Below are 25,746 nucleotides of genomic sequence, written 5' to 3' on the forward strand. Positions count from 1 at the left end.
GAATGACGGTGACCCGAGCTGGAGTTCGTTTGAGTGTTTCCTGGAAGAGAAATATTCCAGAAACGTTCGAAGAATTGTGGGCTGCAGACGTTTGGTGAATATTAAAGGCCTTTAAGTGTTCTCGGATAGTCTCTAATAGATGAGAGTGCATTTGTAGCACGGTAAGTTTGTTCCCGTTGTTTTAAACACCACTAAGCGATGTTGTGAGTTGTAATTGATACCTGCCGAGTGTGGATGTTTGCGTGATGCTTGTACTGCCTTAACTGAGAATATATTTTGTTTGTGTTGTGAAATCTTGGCTCTAACTCTTGCTTTGGACCACAACCAGCATTTGTTGGTGCACTAACAGGACCTACATTTAAATTTTGTGTGGTTTAGTAGTGCGTTTCGGTGGGCCGATAAGTCAGCCCTTGGAATCTGTCCGACGACTGCCTGCCCATTGTATTGAGGCCCAGGAGAGTATTGAGGCCCACTCTACAAAACACTGGTACTCCTAGGGCAAACTGTTCACATATGTGGGGTAACCGTCAGTTCTAATAACGACTTGAATATTCGATCTGTAATGTGCAACTATAAAACGCGTTATCTACGGCCTGATTGGAGTAAGTGTCGTGCGTACAAACGCGGCTGTCGAAGCGCTTCTCCGTGAACAGCTGTACCAGTGTGGTGGCGCCACCCGTACAAAAATGTATGTAGACAATCTATGGACTGTCTAAAAATGGGTTTAGACAGTCTCTAGACTGTCTAAATACATTTTTGTAAGGGCAGTACGGGCGCAAGGAGAACTAGGCCCCGGACGCCGTTTCGGCGCCACGCAGCAGGCCGCACCTGTTTTTTTTTTTTTTTTTATGTAGCGGCCGTGCTCGAGCAATGCCCTGCATGTAGTGCCTCATCCATACACGTCATTGCCAATTGGAAGTGCGTCGCTGAGCCACGCGAGGATGGCTCCCAGGGCCCGGACGAAACGCTACCGCTCAATGACGTGGAAGGCGACGGTTGGTAAGCGTTTAGAATTTGTCTTGTTTCGTTGACCGCATTCTGCGGAACCGAGCGTTGCGTGTTTCGCAGGTTTTGGTGTGGCCGATGTCGTCGGATGCCGCAAAAGGCAAAACGCGGAAGAGTGTCGTTTGATTACCATTCCCACCAGTTCCACTGCGCACCTTCCATTGTGGTGCCAGTTGTTTTGAAAATAAGTTAGAAACAGAAATTAATTATTTCTGCAAAAGCATAGGCAGAGGTTTTCTTCTTTTTAAGGCTAAGTATAAGGCCTAGCTATCACCATATGAATATTACATGGTACTTGTCGCGTCAAGCCAATGAAAACGCATGCCCTTTGTTGTCACTGCCGCATAACAAAACGCCACCTCCCACCACAAAACAGCCGATGTGTGTCACTGTAGCCCGAAATCGAGGTAGTTAGCGGTGTGTGTGTGCGTCCTTCTATCATGTGCCTATCGTGGTGCGCTACTTCATATGATTTATGATAGTTTATCCGGTGGAATAAAATTGAAACCGCTTCGTTTTCGGCATTGCCACTTGCGCAACGATTTCGGAACATTACGCAGTACGAGAACAAGTGGTTGAAATGACATGCTTAATTTGTGTAGCAGCGCTGCTTTAAAAATCTCCACTGTTATACTGTACTGCTTGCATTTGCAGCTAGAAGACTTTAAAATTCAGGTGACTGGGGACGGTGTGCACGTACTGATTTCCAGATGTAACAGCGTACGTCAGGTTCGCGTAACAGAGATTGACTGATTCGTAGCTTGATGTCATCATGCGCGTCAATTCAACAAATCTCAAAGATTTATCCGTGACGCAGCCCATTTGCGGGCTCGTATGTGAGCAATATACTTGCCTTAACGGCCTTGGTATGGTGATCTGTGTCGGCGTGGCGTTCGAATAGGCTTGCTTGCATTGGAAAGCGATGTTGTTCCTGCACAAAATGAGTGAGGTATTAAATTCTACATCATAAGAAACGTAAAAATAAAACGAATATTTGATACCGTATGGTTAACCTATCAGCTTTTCCCCCTGTTTGACAAGCATCAAGGCCTCGACATGCGTTATAACGGAACATTGCCGGTAGAAGTTTCAGGGCAAAAGAATGTTTATTGCTAGGTGTTACTGGCATCATAATTAAACAAAGGTCGCTTGATGGGTCATGATAAGCAAGAGTGCGACATGTGCAAGCATTACTGATCCTCTTATACATCAGCAGGTGTGCTTGCTAGCACTGCAACCTGGACATAGGTATGAATGAGCAGGAGTTAAGACGTGCCTGCACTTAATCCGATAGACTACAAGTTCAACATTATCGCTATGCAAAATAGCCGGCTTTGTGCTTGGGAGGGAACACAAAAAAGCAACCCATTGCTGCGCAGGGTAAGGTGGCCGTTTGGTGTTACATGGCTCCCCGGAAAGCGATCACTGCTCACTCAGGAATTTGTTGGAACGCAACACTTGTATTTCTTATTGTATATAGATATAACAACTAATTATTTAATGGGGCCTATGTTATTTTTCTCGCTCTCATTTAAATAATTTGCAAGAACAGCGACAACAAAATGAGCGGTCACTCCATTCTTTAAATGTGGATGACCAGCCAAGCTGTTCAGCGACGGCACAGAGCTTACTGAGAAATTTCAACACGGGTCAGCACTCATTTATGTTGGCATCGGTATTGCTACCTATCGGCGTGCGGCCTTCTTTGTACCGTTGTGATCCAAGGCCTCCAGGAAAATATATTTTGTTTTATTTATATATTTCTGGCACTTTTCTGTCAACGGTTACGAAGAAATCCAACCAAGAGTTATATACAGCAATGCTATACATGCACCACAAGCTGTTTTATGTATTCGCAGATGAAGATCAAGCAACGTCAACGAACGTAAATGATAGGTGTCAAGGAATAACGGATGTAATAATTTACTGCTTTGGCTGAAGTTTAAAAAAACTGCCTATAATGCGCCGATCACAATAAACCCATTGAAGTTAAAAAAAAACGGCCAAATATACCTATTGGATAAATAGACACATTATTCATTTCAAACCGAATGCTAAGCGTTTCAGAAAACGGTCGCTTTCTTTCCATGCATTGCAGGAAGTTCGAACGGCACTCTTTCAGGCTGTTCAAAAGGCGAAAAATTTCACTTCAACACTACCTTGCCGAAGTTTACCAACAATAATCCGCAGAAGCATTGAAATTATACAAGGAGCGCAAGATGTCACTGTATAAGATTTCACGTAATAATAAAATACTGGGTGATCCACAGGTCGTTGCTGATCACTTCAATAACACATTTCATAGCGTGTTTTCTGCAACTGCTGAGAAGCGTACCGCTGGTTCCTAGTTGAATTCATTTGATGTCGATCTTATGTCTTATGAGGGACTCTTCATTATGCTACTCAAACTGATGGCAAAGCCATCACCTGGACCGGATGGAATACCGAAAGCGTTCCTTCGCCCATATGCGGAACTCTTAGCAAAGTTTCTTGTAGTAATATTTCAATCTTTCTTAAAGACCTCTTACATTCCTCATGGATGGAGATCAGCAAGTGTAGTTCTTATACTAAAAAAGGGAGATCCGTTGTGAGTTTTAAATCACCGCCCTATATCTCTAATTTCTTTGTGTTGTAAGCTCCTTGAGCATATTGTGGCCAGCTGCATAACCAAAATTTTAGGCAAAATAAGATACTATCACAACACCAAGATGGTTTTAGAAAAGGGTTTTCAACCGTTACTCAGCTGGCTTCCGTTGCTAATGTTCTAGCTTCCGTGCTGAACGCGGGTGGTCAGGTCGACATGATCTTCGTAGACCAAAGGAAATGTTTCGCCCGTGTTCCTCATCATCAATTATTTCGGAAACTATACGTGATTGGTCTTCCGGATTTTCTTATTTCCTGAGTTTCCGCCCATTTAAATATTTGTACACAATATGCCAAAATAAATGATAAAACATCAGGTGCTATTCCAGTGTATTGAGGGGTGCCCCTTGGCACAGACCTGTGACCACTTTTGTTCCGTATTTACGTAAATGATTCAGTTTCAGTTATCAATGAACAAATAAAATAGACTTATTTGTATAGCCACATTTGAAGATGATTGCGTAATAATAGATTTTAAAGTCTTTCGAGCCTTTAATCTTGATTATAGAACATTCGCGTGCATTAGAAGAAAAAAAGGAAGTTTACACAATAGCTGCTGACCTAAAACACCCAGTAACTGTTACACGATAGCGGCCTCTTTCACGACAGTGATTCAAGTACATGGCGGAAGCAGGCGATAGCAAAGTCGTCACGTTTTCATCCGGGCTGTGCCTCCGGTCTTTGCTAGGGGTTCACATAAGTTTTGAAAACATGTCATTGCGCGTTCACTGAACACTACGCATCTACACGCACTATCGCGCACATTTGGCGAATATCATAGTGTACAAGATGAATTCTTTCTCCATCGATTTCTCTTGCGCTACCGACACAAAAATCACAATCACGCCACAATCGCCACTTCACAATCACCGTCTTCCTTCCTGAAGGTGCTTGCGAGTTTCCTGTACAAACTTGCGAAAACATCTTGAAAATCTTCTCTAAAGTAGCAGTTTCGCCAAGGCTCTCACAGTCTGTCAAACTCCTTTAGGCTCCTTGCCATGAATTTCCGCAGTATTGCTCCCCTATGCTGTACAAGTGACATCAATTGCAATCAGTACTTTTAAAGACGATAGTCTTTCTTGGGGAACTTAAACGCAGAAATTTTGGTCTGTCTGTCTTTCTGTCTGTCTTTCTGTTTGTCGGCACGTCCCTCGATTCAGCCACTCGGCCAAAGTTGAACCACTTGCCCAAGGGCCAGCCGTCTTGAACTGGTACGGCTGTTCATACTTGTGAACGTTGTCGATCAAAAAGTAAATATCATGCATATCTGAGGTGCAACATCACTAGGTAAGTATTAGGTGGCGTGGTCCTTTAATAGAAAATGCATACATACGTAATTTTAAGGACCCTAGTTTCTTAAGCTGCGCTGAAAATGCATAAGAATGGAAGCTTGAGCGAGTTGGTATGCGTTCATCTTTGTTGAAACAGCGCTCACTAGACGACGACGAAGTAAAAGAAGGCACAGGACAGGCAGCGCCTGTCCTGTGCCTTCTTTTACTTCGTCGTCGTCTAGTGAGCGCTGTTTCAACAAAGCTGAAAATGCGACTGCGCTGAAATTTGCCTTCCTCCGTGCCCTTCGCACGAGCTCATTGTTGTGTTTCGGTTTCGGTTCTGTTGCACTGTACGAATGCCATGGGTTGGTGTTGAAAAACTTTAGTTTTGAGAAGGCCAAGAAGGTGAAAAAAAATATTTAAAAAATGAAAAAGCAGCGTTGTGGGCGGCCTTCAGGCTGCCGGTTGTGGGCGCCGCTCTGGCGTTCCTGTTTTACCCAGGCGACGTGTAAATAAAAGAGTGTGTGGAGAGTACTCGTTGAGTGCGGACGTTTCTCTGCTTCAGCGCTTCGCGCCAAACCGCGTTTTCGGGCTGGCTGGCGTCCCCGCCGGTCGCGTTGGTCACCGCCGGTCTTCGCCTGCTGCTGCGCCGGGACTACCAGCACGCAACACAGCACTCATGTTTCCCGACGTATTGCCAGATGGCGTCCATATCTCACAGAGCGCCTCTTCTATCGTCTTTACATGACATTTGCAGCGAAGCACGCAGATATGCGGCCAATTTTTTTTATACGCCATACTTTGGTGCATTTTTTTCTTGGACTTCCACCAATCAATGGTTAATAATATACCAATACTTATATTCTATATATATATATATATATATATATATATATATATATATATATATATATAGTTACGGTTGGAGTGAGGTTAACTGTGTTTATTTACAGATGAGGTCAGGCAATCATAGAAGGTGGTGGCGTCCATAGGTCGAACCAGCTGAACCCTTCTCCTTCTTTCGTGGCTCATACCATGACCCGGCTCATACCGTAGCACTCCCCGGTTCACAGACGAAGCCCGCTGGGCGAGTTAGAATCACTGGCGAAGCGCGGGATGAAACTGCTTGAGGCGAGCAACATTCGCCAACTGGTTCCGACTAGACCGACGACCAGCTGAGGACAAACGTACCACCACGTAGGTCAAGTCACTCAAGCTATCTACGTCAACGAATGGGCCAGTATACTGGGATAAAAAATTCTGGCATAAACCACGTTTGCGTTGCGGGGTCCACAACCATACAAAGTCACCCTTTTCGAATGAAACGTCGTGCGGCGTCGATCATACCGCTGCTTGGATTGGTCTTGCAATGCCAGCACTTTGGCGGGCTTCTTCAGCACGGCACAATGTTTGGGTGACTGAGTCGTCCGTATGAAGCGCAAATGGGAGTATTGTATCAAGGCAACTTCGTGGAGATCGAGTGTAGAGCAGGTAGAAAGGAGTGAAGTCTGTGGTTTCGTGCTTCGCTGTATTATAAGCATAGATTCTAAATGACAAGATATCATCCCAGTTCTTGTGTTTCAATGATACGTACATAGCAATCATATTAGTTAAGGTGCGGTTTGTACGTTCGACAAGCCCGTTTGTCTGGGGATGATATGGCATTGAGTGGCGGAACTGCGAAGTGCAAAGGCGAAGCAATTCTTCCAAAGTATCCGCGACGAATTGGCGACCACGGTAGCTAATGATTACACGAGGCGGTCGATGGCGAAGAACAACGGAGCGTAACTGGAAGCAAGCGACGGACGCGGCTATGGAGGATGGTATCGCAGCGGATTCCGCATATCTGGTGAGGTGATCGACACAAACGATGACCCAGCGGTTGTTGTTCGAAGATCGCGGAAACGGTCCTAGCAGGTCGGTACCAACTTGCTCCAAAGGCGTAGTGGGCGGCGCTACAGGATGAAGAAGTCCGTGTGGAGCGCTTGTGGGTCCCTTGTGACGCTGGCACTTGTCGCAGCTCGAGATATATTGCTTCGTACATGTTCGCATTTTAGACCAGTAAAACCGCTCCTGCATTCGGTGTAAGGTGCGAAGGAAGCCAAGATAGCCTGACGTCGGATCATCATGCATGACACGGAGAACGTCGCGTCGCGACTTTCGGGAATAACCAATAAATACCGCACACCATGACCGGAGTAATTTATCTTGTATAACAGTCCATCTCGAAGGCAAAATCGACCACTCCCCTTAGGACTTTGAGCGTCGGCGAACAAAGGGTCCAAACATAAATCATTGGGCTGTTCCCGCTGGAAGATGGTGGAGTCAGGAACATGTGAGGGACAGCAGCAAAGCAAATGTCGGAGGTGTCCGCATTATCTTCCGTTGTTGACAAAGGAAGATGAGAAAGGCAATCCGCATCGGAATGACGCCTGCCACTTTTGTATGAAACATTAAAGTCAAAGTCCTCGAGCCGCAAAGCACAGCACGCAAGGCGTCGAGAAGGGTCTCGGAGGGCAACGAGCCAACACAGGGAATGATGGTCGGTTACAATCGTGAACGGACGCCCACACAGGTAAGAACAAAACTTCTGAACATAAAATACAGCTGCCAGGCATACTTGCTCTATCGCAGTATAATTCCTTTCTGCCTTGCTCAGAGAACGACTCGTACAGGCGATCACATGGTCTTCATCATTATGGTGCTGAACAAGCACGCTTCCGTAAAAATACCGCTTGCGTCACAGTGCACTTCAGTAGGCGCAGATGGATCAAAGTAACGAAGGAGAGGTTCTGACGTCAGCAGAAATTTTAGTTGAGAGAATGCAGCATAACCTTCAGATGACGATTTCAATTGGCTGTGTTTTCGCAAGAGGCTGTTCAGTGGATGCACGATGTCCGCAAATTTCGGCACAAAGCGTCGAAAGTAAGAACATAGCCCTAGGAAGCTGCGGAGTTCCTTTACAGACTTGGCTAGCTTAAAGGTGCTGACTGCTTCAATTTTTCGAGGGTTGGGCCTAACGTCATCTTTGGAGGAAGTCAATGCCGAGAATACCATCGTGCGTACACCGCTGCAGAACCAAAAACTCAGTTGGAAACACTGTTCCTGACAACAGCACGTTAACGGCACCTACTCCTACAGGTTGAAGTACGTCACCGCTGACGCCACGAAATCTAGTAAATTCTTTGCAGGGAAACAACTTTGCGGCCAATGCGATCTTTAAACGAAACACTCATGACTGAAACCGTCGCACCGGTGTCCACCAAAGCTGTTGCACTTAGTATCCTGTTCTTAAACATGGTAACTGGCGGAGGCATATGAGCCCTTTTGTGCGACCTCACATCCATCGGTCGCGCCGGCTAGTTTCCCGGCGGTGGCCGTGACGTCAGCCGCCGTCAAGGTGAAGCCTAGCCACGCGGCCGGGCAGGCGGAGGTGTCAAGACTGCGATCAGAAGCCGGAGAGCTGCCACGCTGGTTCTCCTGTCGTGGGGTGCCCCTGGGATAGCTGGACCAGAGATCTTTGTAAGCGTTACCAACACGAGGAAATGCTGACGGTGGCTCGTATCGCGATGTCGTCTCACTCCGCCGACGACAGAATCGAGCTATGTGCGGCAGCACCACAATTGTAGCACACAAGAGGTTGGCGATATACATTATAATGCTGGAAAGCATCGTCCCGACTCTGTGGCACAAGTGCATATTCGCTCGAGCCCTGATAGCTGGCGGCCGGCTGACGAAGGTAGCAGAAGCGACGCTCGTACCTTTAGTCTTGGTAGTGATTGTGCTGCGGCCTCGGTGGTGCGCCAGAACCATAGTTGTGCTCCTCGACGCCTGCTGCAGCAATGGAAACATGATGCTGAGCTGGAACCGACATAGGTGCAGCTTCACAAGGCGTCGCGTGAGCGTGTCGACCAAGTTCTTCACTTGTGACCTCGCGTATCGTGGACGGAAAATCAAAAGGCGCATAGTTGTCAACACTCGCTACCGTGCTCACATTCGGTATTCGGCCAAATGTAGGAGCGATACGCCACACCTTCAGTCTCTCAAATGTACGACAGTGCCGTATGACGTCGGCTACTGTAGCAATGCTGTCTTTGCCGATGAGGAATTGATAAACGTCCTCTGCGTTTCTTTTTAACAGGTGGCCGACTTTGTCCTCTTCAGACATGCAAGGACTGATGGTCTTGCACAGCTTCAAAATTGCTTCAATGTACATCGTGCACGTTTCGCTTGGTACCTGGGCTCTTTGCATCAGCGTTTGTTCGGCTTGCTTCCTATTTGCCACGGAGTCCGCAAAACACTCTTTTACTTCAGGCACGAAGCGATCCCACGTCGTGAGGATGTCCTCATGGTTCTCATACCATGGTAGTGCCGTGTCCGTCTAGAAAAACACCACGTTCGTCAGCTGAGTTGCCGCGACCGAACGGTAGTAATTGCTCAACCGTTTGTAGTGTGTGAGCCACTCGTCCACGTCCTCGCCAGGTTTGCCTCCGGAGGTACGAGGCTCTATCAGGTACTAACGCTGCCAAGGGCCAGCTGCGGCCAAAGCAAGTAGCAAATGTGTGGCTAGAATTGGTGCTGTGGCTGCAGCTGCGGGGTTCCGGGTTCGGTCTTCACCGCGAGACATATCGACCTCCAGTGGTAACGGGGGCAGTCCAGCAATGCGGTGGCTTCTGCGTAGATCAAGCGGTTGCAGAACCGTGTTTCTTGATTGGATACCCCGCACCTCCACCGCAAAATTGTTACGGTTCGATTGAGGTTAACTGTGTTTATTTACAGATGAGGTCAGGAAATCATAGGATGTGATGGCATCCATAGGTCGAACCAGCTGAACCCTTTCTTCTCTCGTGGCTCATACGATGACCCGGCTCATATATATATATATATATATATATATATATATATATATATATATATATATATATATATATAGCACATTCGTAAATAACTTGTATTGCGTACCTGTAAAATATCTGGTCTGGGTATTGTTACGGTATTGAAAACGTCAGGACGAAGAACTAGGTTGCAGAGAGAAAGAAGACGGAGTAGCTCTGGGGAGGATAAAGACCGCCATACTTGAAGCTTGCCTCTTCACCTAGTGTAGTTCACTGTGAGTATAATTGGGTAGAATATTGTCTTAGCGAATGTGTTTATGGTGACATGCTTGAATTTCGTCTTTTGAAAGGTGGGAAAGATTATACGTACGTGGTGGTGGTCTGGGTGCTTTATTACCACGCGGTGGTGATCGTGGTCGACGAAATGCCTCCGACCTCTTGATCCGTCGGGACGAGTCTGTAGGGATTTCAAAGAAGCAGTAATTCTTCAAAGCTCATAACATAAGGTTAAGACAGTGAATAAGTAGAAAGGAACACGGGACAATGGAATGTTCAAAATCGAATGTTAAAAACGAGCTAGCTAGCAATACAAGACATCCTAGCTGCCGCCCGACCCAACGTGGCATAAACGGCCATATGAGGCCTCGTGAGCTAAGTCTCCGAATGCTCTGCGTTTCGCTCCCTTGAGACTTCCACTTGACCGCAACCCGTCCCCCCCCCTTCATCATTCCGTTTAGTGGTAAGATAGAGCATACCCTTGGAAGCGCTTTTGAAAAAGTGATGTGCCCCATCTTTTTTCTGCGCTACAATGTTTGTGGTACATAAGCTCCCTGTCAACAAGCCCATCAGCGTGTATGTATGTACCGTAATCATGTATCCGCGAGGTCTTTGATATGCAGACTACTGCATGCCTTGCGTACGTCCTGCGTGGCACCACACGAGGCCTTAGGACGTTTGAACTGGGGTACGAAGGGGATTTTCTTAGGAAAGAACGAGATAGAGTGCACAAGCTACAGCCTGGCCATTTATATACGGTCAGCCTAATGCGGACGCTTTCATAGCCTCGAGTGCAGTGAACATTCTGGCATACAACAGTTTCTGTCATGAACTTGCCAGTGTCTGGTTAGAATTTGTGCATATAAACAACAAAACGTCCCGACGGTCAGACTGCACTTCCTTCTAACTGTACGTTTCCAGTAAAGAAGCACACATTACTGTATTTAGGTAAGCATAACGAGCGCGCAGCAATTCTGTGAGGTCTTTGTCATCTCGACATATCATAATTATTGAAGAACAGCTCGAGATAGACTCGAATAAAGCGGTTCCTCATAGGTGGTGGAAGTGCTTTGCGATCCCCAAGTCCTCTCGCACGTTCTCATAAGAGCTCTCCTCGGGTCACCCCGTAATACCAACTGCCATTCCCGCTCAATAAGATCCTGCCTCTTCCGACGCCGCCCGCCTACTGCAGCCTCCTCCATCCGCTCCGGTCATCAACAGCCATCAGCGTGATCCACCAGTATTTTCTGGTCCACGAGGGGATGACGTCTAAGACTGGCTACAAAACTACGACCTCGTTCGCAACTTGAACAGGTGGGACAACTCGCAGAAGTGGCGGATCGTCCCCTTCTACCTTTCTGATCTCGCGAAAACCTGGTTCTGGAACCATCAGCCAGATCATCCCGACTGGCACACGTTCATGCAGCAGCTTCGTCGTATTTCCGGTGCCCCCACAGTCTGCGCTGAGGCAGCGAAGAAGCTGGAAGAACGCGTTCAACTGCCTGGTGAATCATACACCTTGTACACTGAGGATGTTCTTGCAATGTGCAAGCGTGTAAACTCCGCCATGTCCCAGACCGACCAAATATGCCACAATAATAAAGGAATAAACACCATTTCCTGCGACCACTCAGGACGTGATCACCATTTGCCAGCTTCTTGAGGAACTCCAATCTTTTTGCCTCTGCTACGATACCTCGGACATTCGTCTTCCGGCGGCCCTCGACTTACGTGCGCTGATCCGCGACATCGTTCGTAAAGAGCTGCACGGGCGTTCCTCTTTCTGCGCTCCGCAATCTCCTCTATCTTCTTCTCCAACCAACTTGCGGGACATCATTAAGCAAGAGATAGCGTTTATTTGTCATCTAGGCATGCCATCATAATTTTTGTAAAATTCCTCGTCTGTATTTTTCACCATCATTTTAGAACAACTCGAGCTAGACATGAAGCACAATATGCACATCAAACCACTCTTTGAGAAGCTCATTACCTGTAGTAAGCGTCAGTTTACGATGTGCTCTTAGGACGCCGTTCTTCCAGTTGGCGCTTTGACTTTACTTAGTCTCATAAAGTTTTATCTCCCCTTTTGATAAATTGTGGCACGAAGACATGGTGCAAAAAATGCTTATTGCTTTACCGTGCGTGCGAGAGTGGATGCGCAAAATTCGGGAAAGGTAGGGCGCAGCATTTGTTTTAACCCGCTAAGTGCCGATTAAATGACAAAAACTGTTCGAAAATTGTCACTTTTTGGATGACGTGAAATGCTTTTACGACAGATAAAATGTTTATTAGTCGCATGTGGCACCGTCATGTAATATCGAGGCCCATAGCCAGGAATTGTTTTGGAGGGGGCACTTGCTGAGGGCCTTGAAAAACACCTGTTTCCTGTATTCTTTTTCGGTTAAACAACCCTCTCCATAAAAATTTTCCCCTATCCTCTCCCCCGCCTTGGCTGCGTACCTGGTAATTCCCCATACCTGGGGTATTTCATACGTATTCAGAAAGAAATTTCTGCACCGCCAGAAAGTAAGGGTTCGGTTCGACTTCCCGTGGACAAAATTTAGTATTCCTCGATAGTTAAATACAAACTACATGAGGTTACCGTCCTTGTGGTAGCGCTCAAAGCACACCACTGCGCCATGCTCGTTTATAACGCGCGGGAAAAGTTACGCGTAGTCCACCGTTTAGTGTGCAGACTCAAAAAACGCGCCAATCACGAAACCCGTGCTGCCATCTTTGTTTTATATAGGCAAACACTATTCCACGAGTTGGGCTCCCCAAGAGCCTCTTCAAACATTCCTGAAGAGCCATGACAATCACACGGGTGCTTTGCAGGATGGCTCGCATTTGGCGAAACTAGGAATCTCTTCGAGCTCTGGCGACATCTCATTTTGAACGAGCTAATGGCACGAAAAGGTCAAATTTATGCCTCAGCGCCCTCTGTATTCCATTGGTTACGATCTAACCTGATATCGCCTCAATGGCTGTTGACGAAGTTGAGTAGTGTCTTCATACAATCGCCGTCTTCTTTCATTTGTTTGTCGTACCACTGAGTGAAGTGCACCCATTCAAGAAAAGTGTCACAAACATTTACTAACGTTTTTTTTTCAGATTTACGGGCAGTGAAAATTCAATTTCAAGCGTTTAATGTATGGACTACGTAACCTTTAGAATAATCAGCACCGTGCCCTCTGAGATGTGTTGGCGCGATCGCGACACTGATCAGCAAGTCCGGCTGTGGCAGAAATCAGCGCACACTCGGATCGATCCGGCTTATGTGGAATGATTGTGTCGGTTGTGTGCGACGGTTGCCTGCCGTACAATAAGAAGGATAAAAAAATTGGCAGATCCCACGCAGTGTGGTAATCGATGTAATGCGAAGCAGCCAGCAAAGAGCTGCATACATCGTCTTGTTTGTCACTGAGGCTAATGAAGTCATTCATGCCGCGACATCTAGTTCGCCATATATCGCGAGATTGTCATACATGCATGCGTGTACAATCTGGTATATGCCATGCTAATGAAACATATATTCTGCTACATATACAGGATGCGTGACCTGCTATTTATGTTCGGCACTCCTGTGATGCCATACCAATTTAGGTATATATGCAGTTAACAAAATGGCCGCGAGTGCACCATGAGCGTGGCGCCTAAATCATAACCACATGACATGAATGTCATGATTTTCGTGTTACCACCTGCTACCTATGTTCGACACAGACGTCGCGCAATACCAATTTTGGTATATGGGTCATTCCAGGCCAACTGTCCCAGCCTTGGCGCTCTACCACCTGCGATTTGAATAGAAAAAATCGAGCACTATCTATCCAAAGCCAGAAGCCTTCCGCCAAAATAATTTTGGCGAAAAAAATTTTTCAGCGCCGCAAACTGTATGTGAAGTTTTTCGGAAAGCTCCAAACTATGGCTCGTAAAATGCGTTTTCAAAAAAATTCTTCTTCATAAATTAGGCTGGGACAAATTTTTCTCTACGTATCGATTGTAGGCTTCTCGCTTAAAATAAGTTTCACGAACGCTTTCGTGGGTTTTTTATGCGGCCTTAAATATGAACAATATGACCCATATTGGGGATTTTTTCATAGAAAAGCAACATTCAGTGAAATGTAATATTTTCTTTTAACTGATTGCCAGGAAGCTTTACTGTAGGCGAAAAATAGTTTGAGACGTATATGGCGTGAAATGGTGTGTACAGCTGGCGACAAATTTGCAAAAAAGTTCATTTTTGCACATGTTTAGTCGTAAATTTAACATTGAGGTGGTCCTAGTAAAATTATGCTAAATAGCGCATTTACTAGCAACATTAGTTTTCTACTGACTGAGAAAGTTTTATCAAATTACTTTTTGTTTTAAGCAAGAAAAAAATTTTTGAAGTTGTGTTGTTGCTGTAAGCGAGGCTATCGATTGATCCTGGCGTTGTTCGGTAGCAATGGTGTAATGTGGATGGAAGAAACGGTAGGGTGAGGCACTGGGCAGTGGGCATTGTCGTCAGGCGAGGGAAGTGCGTGAGGGCGCCGTCGTCCGCATGGTGGCGTCGGTTCCGGTTTTGCAGGCGAAGTGCCTAGCGGGCGCTACGGCCTGAGGGATCCTTCAATGACGACAACCAGCATACTCTAGAGCGGTCGGTGACGACATGAAGTGGGCGACCATACAAATAGGGATGGAACTTCGTAAGGGCCCAGATGATCACCAGAAATTATTTTAGATGGGAAAGCATCTTATGCTCGGGGCAGTGTCCGCTCTGCGGCGGCCGCACCAATACTGCGCATGCGCCAACTTTCCCCCCCTCTTCTCACGTAAGTGTGACGAGGTGGGAGGAGGTGGTGTGAGCGATGCCTCCCCTTCGTTTCTCCTCTCCCGTTTCTCTCTCTTCGACACAGTTGTGCGCTCGTATATAATGCGGCGCGCGCTCGCTCCCGTTGCAATCTCCTTCGCAACGGCGCTATGGACGGTCGCGAAGCTGAACGTAAACGGTAACGCTAGCCAGTGTTGCACTCTCCTTTGCAACGGCGCTATGGACGCTCGCGAAGCTGAACGTATACGGCAACGCCGGCAAACGAATCTCGAAGCTGCGGCGCTGCGAAAGCGCACGTTCGCTGTGCTTCCGTCATTCTCTCTGTGCAACGCTGTGCGAAACGCCATGAACAACGTCAACGTCGGCGCTAGTTGCAGCGGCAGTGCCAGCGCTGCGGACCAGAGGAAGGCTTGGGAAGCCGAACGTAAACGTCATCGTCGGCAAGCGGTAAGTCAAACGCCTCCACAGCCACACTCTCATAAGTCACACAAGAGAAACGCAAACTCGATGCGCAACTCCCGCGATGCTTTCGCATCCCACAATGGTTGCCCGTAGGGGGAGATGATGTGTAATTTTTACGTGACCGTTTAATTGGTCTCCAGTTTAGCAAGCATATGACTTGCATATGCCACGGCATACATGTATTCACAGAACCCTAGTCTGCGCTGGCAACGCTGACGTCCGTGTGTACCTCTGTAGTGGAGGTAGGAGCGTAGTGGCGTAGTATGGGAGGAGACTTCAACAAACGACGGAGCTTTGCGCAAGCGTCATTGCACTCTGACGCCTACGAATTGAGGGGCCTGTCACTTCCAAGGAGCTTCGTCAGCGGCGATGAGTGGTGAAGTTTTGAATGAAGCGCCGAATGTTGGGCCACAGTTTTACGATAACTGTACAGTTTTTGACGGACATAACGTTTGGGGACTCGGTCACGGCCCGAAGCTTACCTGCATCTGCGAGAATTCCGTCCTTGGACACGACGTAGCCTAGTATTGTCAGCGGCTGCGCTGCAAATTGGCACTTCTTTAAATTCAGCCATACACCGTAGTTGCTCAAACACGTCAAAATATGCCGCTGGTGTTCAAAATACGTGGAGAAGTCCGGAGCGAAAACGACGACCTCGTCGATTTAGCACAAGCACGTGTGCTATTTCAAGTCGCGCAGAACGGCATTCATCATGCGCTCCAAGGTCGCGGACGCAGTACACAGTCCGAATGGCATGACGTTGAATTACTCCGAGCCGTCGGGCGTGACAAAGGCTGTCTTCGGTCGAACATCATCAGCCATGGGTACTCGCCAGTACTCCGAGCGCAAATCGAGACTGGAGCGAAAAGAATTCTGCTCCAGTCTGCGAATCGCGTTGTCTATTCACGGTACTGGATAAATAGCCTTAAGGGTGACCTTCAGTCGTTGGTAGTCGACACAGAACAGTAGAGAACAGTCTTTCATCGAAACAAGAATGACAGGAGGCACCCAGCGGCTGCTTGAGTGTCGAATAATATCATATCAAAGAATGTCGTCGATTTGCTCGTTAATTGTAAGACGTTATGTGCGAGAAACGCGATACGGACGTTGCCACAAGGGCAGTTGGGCCCCAGTCTCGATGCGGTGTATAACAGTGGACGTGCGGCCGAAAGAACTTTGAGCGACATCGAAAGAAGAACAAAATTCTTCCAACAGGCACGGAAGCTGGGAATGCTGAACCGGCGTAAGGTTGTCAGCAATCGAGGAGCCAAATACATCAGCGTGTGACGAATCAGACGTGGAAGCAGCACTGAGCGTAGTGGAACGGGAACAGTGCATGTCGCAGGGTGCGTCCATTGCTTGTGCGTCTTCGAGGGGTTACACTTCTGAAACATTCCTTTCGCACCAACGTATCAATGTACGGCTATGAGTTCGTAACAAATGTAGCGGTGCTGCTTTTAGTGACATCCACGGTCGCAAATGACACCAGCAAGCCTTTCCTAGTGCAAACGTGGTCAAATTGAGAAAATAATGCAACAGAGAGACTGGCGCCGTAGTTACGCAGCCGAGGACGAGTTTGGAGACACTTTGGTGTCGTCTTTGAGTAGTGTCTTGCTCGAAGCTGATGGTCTGTCTGCTGGCGTCAAATCTGAGAAAGGTGGGAGTTTTATTTCTGCCGGTGCGCAAAGAATTACGGCGTTGTGCCGGGGGAGCAAATCCTCTCCCGGGATAACGTCGTGAGAGGTTGCAGAAAATATGATGAATTCGAGAGGTGGCTCGCGGATACGAGGGACACGGGGACATGTGGTCGGTGTGGGAGGAGGCGTTTGTTGGGCAGCGTCTTGAAGTATGGTAGATGGTAGCGCACGGGATCGAAGCTCCCGGGTCATCGACTGGGGACCCAAGTTGTTATGAGGGCCCAGCACTCTACCAATTTGTAAAGGTGTTTATTTGACAGCACTCAGCGGCAAAGCGCAAAGGCGACAAAAAATTGCACCATCTCCCGCTAAAGGGGACCATGAGGCGATGCGAAGCCGGAGCACTTGCGCGATCGCGTTCCGTTGGCGTTCGTTGGGCATACTACCGACCTCGCGTCGTGGAACGCTAAGAGGAACACTACGCGCGTCGTGTCTTCCCTCTAGCCTGGCCGTTAATTCTCACAGGGCGAGCGCGGAACGCGATCGGCAGGCGCGCGAGATTGGGCAGCGTAGAAGATTAGAGAGAGGGGGTGGGGACGCGCATGCGCTGGCGCTCATCTAGGCGTTACGCAGGAGATAATTTCGGCATGTCGAGCCCGATTTCAGAGGAGTCAACGAAAGCAAGCGCTCTACCAGCGCTCTACCCCTTGAAGGAGAGGAGACTAGAGGAGGAGAGTAGCGCATGCGCCGCGAGAGCAGAAGCGAGAACGCAGGAGAAGCGCAAGCAGGTGCTGGGGGGGGGGGAGTGGAGAGAGTAACGCGCAGATGTTGGAGAGAGAGAGAAGGAGGAGAGTTGCGCATGCGTAGTGCGAGTGCGGACGCCCAGGCCAACACTGCGGGACATACCCCCGAGCGAGAGATGCTTCGCATCTAAAAGGCAGAGCACGGAGTCTCAGCACGAGCGGCGTTCTTTCAGAATGAAGAAGAGGAGGGCCCATTAACAGTAAGGCCTCACTACTATATATATATAGATATATACATATATATACATTATATATATATGTATATATATATATATATATACATATATATATATATATATATATATATATGCATTGTAGCGAAGCGTTTGAGCTCAGTAATGAGTCGTTCTCTGTAGCGCCTTCTAGTGGGTGATCCTCTTCTCTGAGAGCACGCCCCTCGTGCTGAGAGTCGGCGCCTCCTCGACTGTCGCTGTCGTATATCGTCGACGAGTACTCGCTAATAAACGCCTTTACAGTGTCTATATATATATATATATATATATATATAGATATATAGATATTGTAGCGAAGCCTTGGTACTGTACAGTGGGCCGTCCTCTGCAGCCCCTTCTAGTGGGTCGCCCTCTTCGGCTCCTTTTAGACAGAACGCAGCTCGTGCTGAGAGTCGGCGCTGCCTTGACTGTCGCTGTCGTATATTATCGCCGAGTGCCCGCTAAGAAACGTCATTACAATTTGGTGGAGAGCGCTGTGCCTTCACAACAACTTTGGCCCTCATTCGATGCCCCTGGCTCTTCGAACCCATACCCTGCCAGCTATCATGCCTCAAAACGCCGCCCAGTAAACGCCCGCGCCTTCACCGACCTCATATCCCGGTGTCGCTCGTATCCGCGGCCCTCCAGTCTTCACTGGCTCAGATGGTACAGACGTGGAGGACTGGCTCGCGATTTACGAGCGCGTGTCTCCAATAAATGGGACGAGGCAGGAAAATTGACTAACCTGGTTTTCTACGTCGCCGGTGTGGCGGGCCTGTGGCAAAACAACCACGCATCAGATTTTACGACGTGGTCCGACTTCAATACCGCCATTAACAACGTGTTTGGCCGCCCTGCCGCTCGTAAGCAGCAGGCCGAACAGTGCTTACAGGAACGCGCTCAGCAGACCGGTGAATTATTCACCAGCTACATTGAAGACGTCCCCAATTTGTTTAAGAAAACCGACGCCACCATGTCCGAATCTGACAAGATGAGGCACATCATGACAGGCATCGACCACGATGCCTTCACCAAGCTTCTCGCCAAGAACCCCAGTACAGTGGCATAGGTCATAACGCTCTGCCAAAACTATGAAGAGCTGCGCTGGCAGTGGTCGATGACCTGTCGCTCTCCATCACGCGACGCCAATCTCGCTGGCCTGTCGACTATATCCGACCACTCCGCGTTGCTCGCAGAGATGAAGTCATTCGTGCGCAAGGAAATCGCGCGCCAGATTTCTCTACTGGACTTTGCTCGCCCTCAGCACGTTCAGCCACCGTCGGCCACACTTCTGCCTCCCCTCCATCGAGCAAATGAGCAGGAAATCGCGGAGGTCATGCCCGAGTACTAGCACCATCCGGCTCCTGCGCCACCGCTGAGTTACGCCCGAGTTGTCAAGAGAACGCCCCCAGCAATCCCTACGCCTGCCCCACATATTTACGCGGAAGCCTCCGCTCGACCTCAGTCTTTCGAAGCGGATGTACCGGCAGCCTACTCTGACGTCATGCACAGGCCAAGACTGCAGCCCACAATGCAGTGATATCAGTTTCGGCCCCGTCAATTCCGTCCTGCACCATGGGCGGGCCCTGCCCCAGCGAACCAATGACGCACACCTGACAACCGCCCAATGTGCTTCGCATGCGGTTCCGCCGGCCACGTGGCGCGCTATTGCAATCCCTTGCAGCCGCCTAGAGTCGCGTCGCCTGCCACCAGCAAGTCGAACCGCCCATATTACGACCCACCTACGCCTATGTCACCGACGTCTCGCGCAGCTCCATCTACCCGCCGTTCGCCTTCACCACGACGCCGCTCACTGCAGCGACGCGGCCACGTCCGCTCCCACGCGACCAGAAAAACTAGTCGTCGCATTCCCCCAGGCAAGTGCTGCGACGCAATCAAACTGCAAAAGCCATCAGCGAAGCCCATCGAACGTGATAGACGTTTTTGAGGACGGTGTTCGCGCATCTGCCCTTATCGACACTTCCGTTATGGACTGTAAACTTAGTCGACTACTACGAAAAGTGACGAAGCCACTTTCCGAGCTCTCCCTCCGTACAGCCAGTACCCAAAGTATTCACCCGCCGGCGGTATGCACAGCCCGTGTCATCATTCAGGACGCTCTGTACGCCGTCGAATTCATCATAACTTCTTCATACCCTCACGGCGTCATCCTGGGATCGGATTTTCGCGCCCACCACGACGCCATAATTCATTACGCACCAGCCGAAATAGAGCTCTCACCATTCTCAGATTTGACGCCGGCAGACAGTCCATCGGCAGCCACCAAGGTACTCGTCAATACGACAGGACAGTTCCTGCAAACTCGTCAACGGCTATGTCAGCCTATTGCACCGGTCTCTGACACCGTTGCACTCCTTTCTCCATGTGACCGCGTTTTCACTAGGAAAGCTTGCTGGTGTCGTTTGCGACCGCGGAAGTCACTCAGGGCGACACCCAAATTTATGTTACCAACCCATCCCCATTCATTGTTAGTGTGGTGCGAGGGGAATGTATCGGCAGAGGGGAACCCCTCGAAGACGCACAAGTTATGGACGCACCGGGTGACACTCACTATGCCAGGTCCCGTACGCAGAGTGATGTTTCCACATCTGATTCGTCATCAGCTGATGTATTTCGTTCCTCGATTGCTGACAACTTCACTTCACTTCACTTATATTTCCTTAAAGACCCCTTGTAGGGGTGACATGCCTCGCTTGAAGACAACGACAACGAAGTGCGCGCGCGACTACACTGGCGCTGTGGCACGAGCGTAATTCTGGTGTCGAACGTTAGCCATTCGTGACTCCAACGCCTAAGCTGCGCTTTTTAAAGTGTTCATGTTTCCTTGTGTAAAATAAATCGTCATACAGCCACAAGTGGCTGTACAGACGTAACAGTTGGCGACGAGGAAGACTCTGGACTCAACGGCACTTCACCGACGTCAAGGAACGGAACGAGATGGCGACCCCTGACTTTGGCCGGCTACCCGAATTCAGCGGCAGCTCCGGCTCCTGGAGATCCTGGTATGGGAGGCTACAGTTCTTCTTCGAGGCTAACGACATTACGGACGCTTCCAAGAAACGTGCTCATCTGCTAACGTTATGCGGGGAACAGACTTACGACGTCGTCTGTGCCCTCGTTCAACCCAAGCAGCCCAACCAAGTGAGCTACGATGACATAGTCGAGATGCTCAAGGCTCACTTTGATCCACAGCCGTCTGAGGTCTTCTGCAGGGCACGCTTTCAACGTCGTGACCAACGGCATGACGAAACGGTCAGTGATTACGTAACAGCGCTCAAGAAGCTAGCAGCAGATTGCAATTTTGGAACAAGCGTAAACGCTGCGGTGAATCCAACAATGCTGCCTCTTGATGTAATGCTGCGTGATCGTTTCGTTTGCGGTCTTCGGAACGAGCAGGTCCAACAACGGCTGTTCGCAGAAAAGGACTTGACATTCAAAATAGCCTTTGACATTGCACTGCGAGCTGAAAACGCCGTCGAAGATCAGAAAAACGTGAAAACGGAATTCAAAGAGATTCACGAAGCCTGCACAAGTATCTGCAAGACAGAAAATCAACGTCACTCGAGTGCCTCTGCCCAAAAGAAGAAACAACACTGTTGGCGTTGTGACGCGCGGCATAGTCCGGACACTTGCAAGTTTCAGACAGCTTCCTGCAAGTACTGCAAGAAACGCGGACACATTGAAAAGGCCTGCCTGAAAAAGCGGAAAGAGGCAAGAACAAATAAGAACAACAACATTGAATATCCCCGACAAGGAACTTCGTCAGTGGCCTCAGCACCAGTCACGACTCAACAGGATTCACCAGACATGGCACTTTACGAGCTCAACACCTTAATCGACGCGTCCAGCACGCAGAAGGTCATGACTCAACTACGCATACATGGAAAGTCCTTGGAGTTCGAAGTCGACTCGGGTGCAGCCTGCACACTCATCAGTGAGGCCACGTTCAAAGCCACGTGGACAGATGACCCACCACAGCTTCAAACGGACAACATTCTCCTACGCACATGGTCAGGCCAGTCCCTCCGCGTTCTAGAATGTGCAACGGTAGATGTAGCGCACAAGAACAGGAATTTCACATTACCGCTTGTTGTCATCAAAGGATCAGGTTGTAACCTCCTCGGACGAAACTGGTTTCCTCATCTGGGTATACAGATCACGGGAATAAATGACGTATCAGACGACAAACTTGTTTCGAAGCTTCTAGACAAGTACCAGTCTGTGTTCGACGAGGACATCTCAGGACACGTCGGTCCTGCGGTACAACGTGAACTCGTGGAAGGAGCGAAACCAAAGTTCCTAAAATCACGACCGGTTCCTTTCGCGCTGTGGTCAGCTGTAGAAGCGGAATCGGATCGACTGCAAAGTCAAGGCATAATCGAGCCTGCGCAGCATTCGGATTGGGCAACGCCTCTCGTACTTGTCCGAAAGAAAAAGGGCTCGTTGCGAATATGTGGCGACTACCGTTGTACAGTGAACCAGGTATCGAAGAAGGCAGACTACCCACTTCCAACAACAGATGAAGTCCTTAGCCACTTGAGGGGAGGCAAGGTATTCAGCACCCTGGATTTGGCACAAGCATACCAGCAACTTCACATAACGCCAGAGACAGCAGAGATATTGACCCTGAACACGCTGAAAGGGCTTTACAAGGTCAAACGATTGCCTTTCGGAATCTCTACAGCTCCAGCCATTTTTCAACGCTTTATTGAGACTATGCTGTCTGGCATCACATGCGTTTGCGCATACCTAGATGACGTGATCATCAGTGGAAAAGACGCCACTGAACACGCCGAGAGACTGGAGGAAGTTCTGAAGAGGCTGCGCAATTGCAACCTTCGCCTCGGCGAAAACAAGTGCTGCTTTTCAGTGCGAGAAGTTTCTTTTCTGGGACACCGGGTTGACGAGACAGGCGCCCATACCAACGAATAGAAAGTTCGAGCAATAACGGAGGCTCCAGCACCAAACTGCAAGCAAGCACTTCAATCATTTCTCGGAATGCTAGCTTTCTACAACAGGTTTTTGATGAACGGGGCAACAATTGCCAGCTGTCTCTACCAGCTTCTTCAGAAGGACGCCACGTGGAGATGGGAGACCAAGCATCAAGAAGCATTTGATAAACTGAAGAGATTGCTTCTCAGTCAGACCGTACTGGCACACTACGACGAACAGAAGGAGCTTCTCGTCTCATGTGACGCTTCACCATATGGCATAGGAGCTGTTCTGTCTCAACGTGATGACCAGAATAGAGAGGCGCCAATCGCTTTCGCATCTCGGACGCTAGGGACAGCGGAGCGCAATTATGCTGAGTTGGACAGAGAAGGCCTTGCCGTAGTGTTTGCTGCACACAAGTTCCACAAGTATATTGCGGGAAGAAAGGTGACTTTCGTCACGGACCATCAACGGCTTCTCGGCATACTGGGTCCAGGGAAGCCAACGGCTCAAGTCCTGTCACCACGGATGACCAGATGGTGCATCAAGTTGTCGGCCTATGACTACAACATCGTCTACAGGCATGGCAAGAACCATCAAAACGCGGACGCGTTGAGCCGCTTGCCATTACCAGAACGTCTCGATGAACCCTGGCCACCAGGCGACGTACTATTGTTCGAAGCTTTGTCGAGACCTCCATTCACTGCTACAGAGATAGCACGTCTGACACAAGAAGACAGCATCCTGCAGAGGTTGTACAAGGCAGTGCAGGATGACACAGTGGAGAAACTCACTGGAGATGAGTTCACTCCTTACCGACGACGAGCGACCGCACTAGCATTTCATCGCGAGTGCCTCACGCTTGGATCACGGGTGATCATACCGAGCTCAGCACGATCCCACGTTCTGGCCCTTCTGCACGCTGGTCACCGAGGCATGGTAGCCATGAAGAAGTGCGCAAGGAGTGGTGGCCCGGAATGGTGGCCCGGAATCGACAAGGTGATCGAAGAAACGGTGCGACAGTGCCGTGAATGCCTTTCAACGCAGAAGAGCCCACCCAAAGCTCATATTCCCTCCTGGGACCGTCCCAAGGCACCATGGCACACGGTGCACGTTGACTTCGCGGGGCCACTACTCGGGCGCACCTACTTGGTTGTTGTGGATGCACACATTAAGTGGGTGGAAGTCCGGCACGTGACGCAAGCAACATCCGCGGTTGTCATCGATGTGCTACGAGGCATCTTTGCTGCGTTTGGCATTCCCCTAAAGGTCGTCTCCGACAACGGAAAAGCCTTTATTTCCAACGAGATAAAGCAGTTCTATACGGCTAATGGCATACAGGCTATAACATCACCAGCTTACCATCCTGCCACAAACGGCCAGGGAGAACGCTATGTGGCAGAGCTGAAAAGAGCACTCCTGAGGGATACAGACAAGTCCATACAGTGCCGACTTGCAAGATTCCTGTATCGGCAGCACACGACCATTCACACTGCTACAGGAATGTCACCTGCGAGAGCAATGTTTGGATGAGAGCTTCTATGTCCTCTCGGTCTTCTCAAACGGAAGACGGAAATACACATCCCTGAGAGCCAGGAGACATTGGCGAAATCCCGTCGTTTCGCAGTAGTAGAGAGAGTGCTCATCCGACAGTTTTTGAAAAAGCCAGATTGGATTGAAGGCGAAATACTGCGCCGCCTCGGACCATGATCCTGGCTTGTAAAAAGCAACCACGGAAAGGTTCGGCGCCATCTCAACCACATGAGGAAAACGAGCCAAACCGGACACACAACCCTATCACCGACAGATTGGAGCGTAGCAGATGATTTCTCGGACACAACGTCAGAAGAGACGCCGTCGAGTTCTGCTGATCAACGGCCTGACTCGCTCAACACGCAAGACAAGACTTCCTCGCAACTGTCCACCTCGACGTCACAAGCAGAAACCACCCGGTAACTGCGACCACCAGAGCTTAGGCGGCCTCCAGACCGCTATGGAGACTTCGTCTAAGGGGGGGTAGAATTGATATGTCTCGCTTGAAGACAACGACAACGAAGTGCGCGCGCGACTACACTGGCGCTGTGGCACGAGCGTAATTCTGGTGTCGAACGTTAGCCATTCGTGACTCCAACGCCTAAGCTGCGCTTTTTAAAGTGTTCATGTTTCCTTGTGTAAAATAAATTGTCGTACAGCCACAAGTGGCTGTACAACAATCCCTGAAAGTACAAACGATCCCCCGGCGGTGGGGGATGTGGCGGAATTTTGGCCACATTGTTGCACTTGCTCCTGCAGAGAGCGGCAGTGGGAACAAAATTCAATCACTGCATTAGGGAAAAAATTCCCTAATGCAGTGATTGAGGGCTTCAAGCTATGTGTAATCATGTCTCTTCTGCACTTTGGTGTCCATTATAAGCTTCAGGGTAACCGGATCTTTGCTAAGGAATGGCTTGCATTCTAAAAAAGAGCTATAATTATTGGTAATCATGCGAACAACATGTTAATAAGCTTTCCTTTCGATAAGTGACACAGCTATTTAAAAATTTACACATTATCAGCCAGACAGCCAAGCAAGATGACGCCACGTATGTGCGGCTCCACATCGCATGAAATGGGATGTCTGAAGCGTGTCATTCAGGACAATAACTCTATTCAAGCTTCAATGTGCCTGAAGAAACTTCAGAAGGATATGTTCAAGCTAGGGGAACTCAATCAGTTATTCGTTAATAGTAATGTCTGCAGTTTAACAAGCCACAACCGCGGTATGATTCTGGGGGACGCCGTAGTGGAGGGTTTCAGAAATTTCGACCATCTGGTGTTCTTTATCTTGCGCTGACAT

The 25,746-nt window shown here is 48.9% G+C and overlaps 1 protein-coding gene across 1 annotated transcript in view; it reads right to left on the reverse strand.

Annotated features, from left to right (window-relative positions):
* Positions 1–1,859: 1,859 nt before the first annotated feature.
* LOC119402179 (uncharacterized) overlaps positions 1,860–25,746 on the reverse strand; it is a 35,699-nt gene continuing 11,812 nt past the window's right edge. The window contains exons 4-5 of the mRNA XM_049418738.1: positions 10,125–10,211; positions 1,860–1,936 (exon numbers count right to left, since the gene is read on the reverse strand). Coding sequence (XP_049274695.1) covers positions 1,860–1,936; positions 10,125–10,211 — 164 coding nt within the window. The remainder of the gene's footprint in view (positions 1,937–10,124; positions 10,212–25,746) is intronic.

The sequence above is a fragment of the Rhipicephalus sanguineus genome, chromosome 8 (assembly GCF_013339695.2).
Source record: "Rhipicephalus sanguineus isolate Rsan-2018 chromosome 8, BIME_Rsan_1.4, whole genome shotgun sequence".
NCBI lineage: Eukaryota > Metazoa > Arthropoda > Arachnida > Ixodida > Ixodidae > Rhipicephalus > Rhipicephalus sanguineus.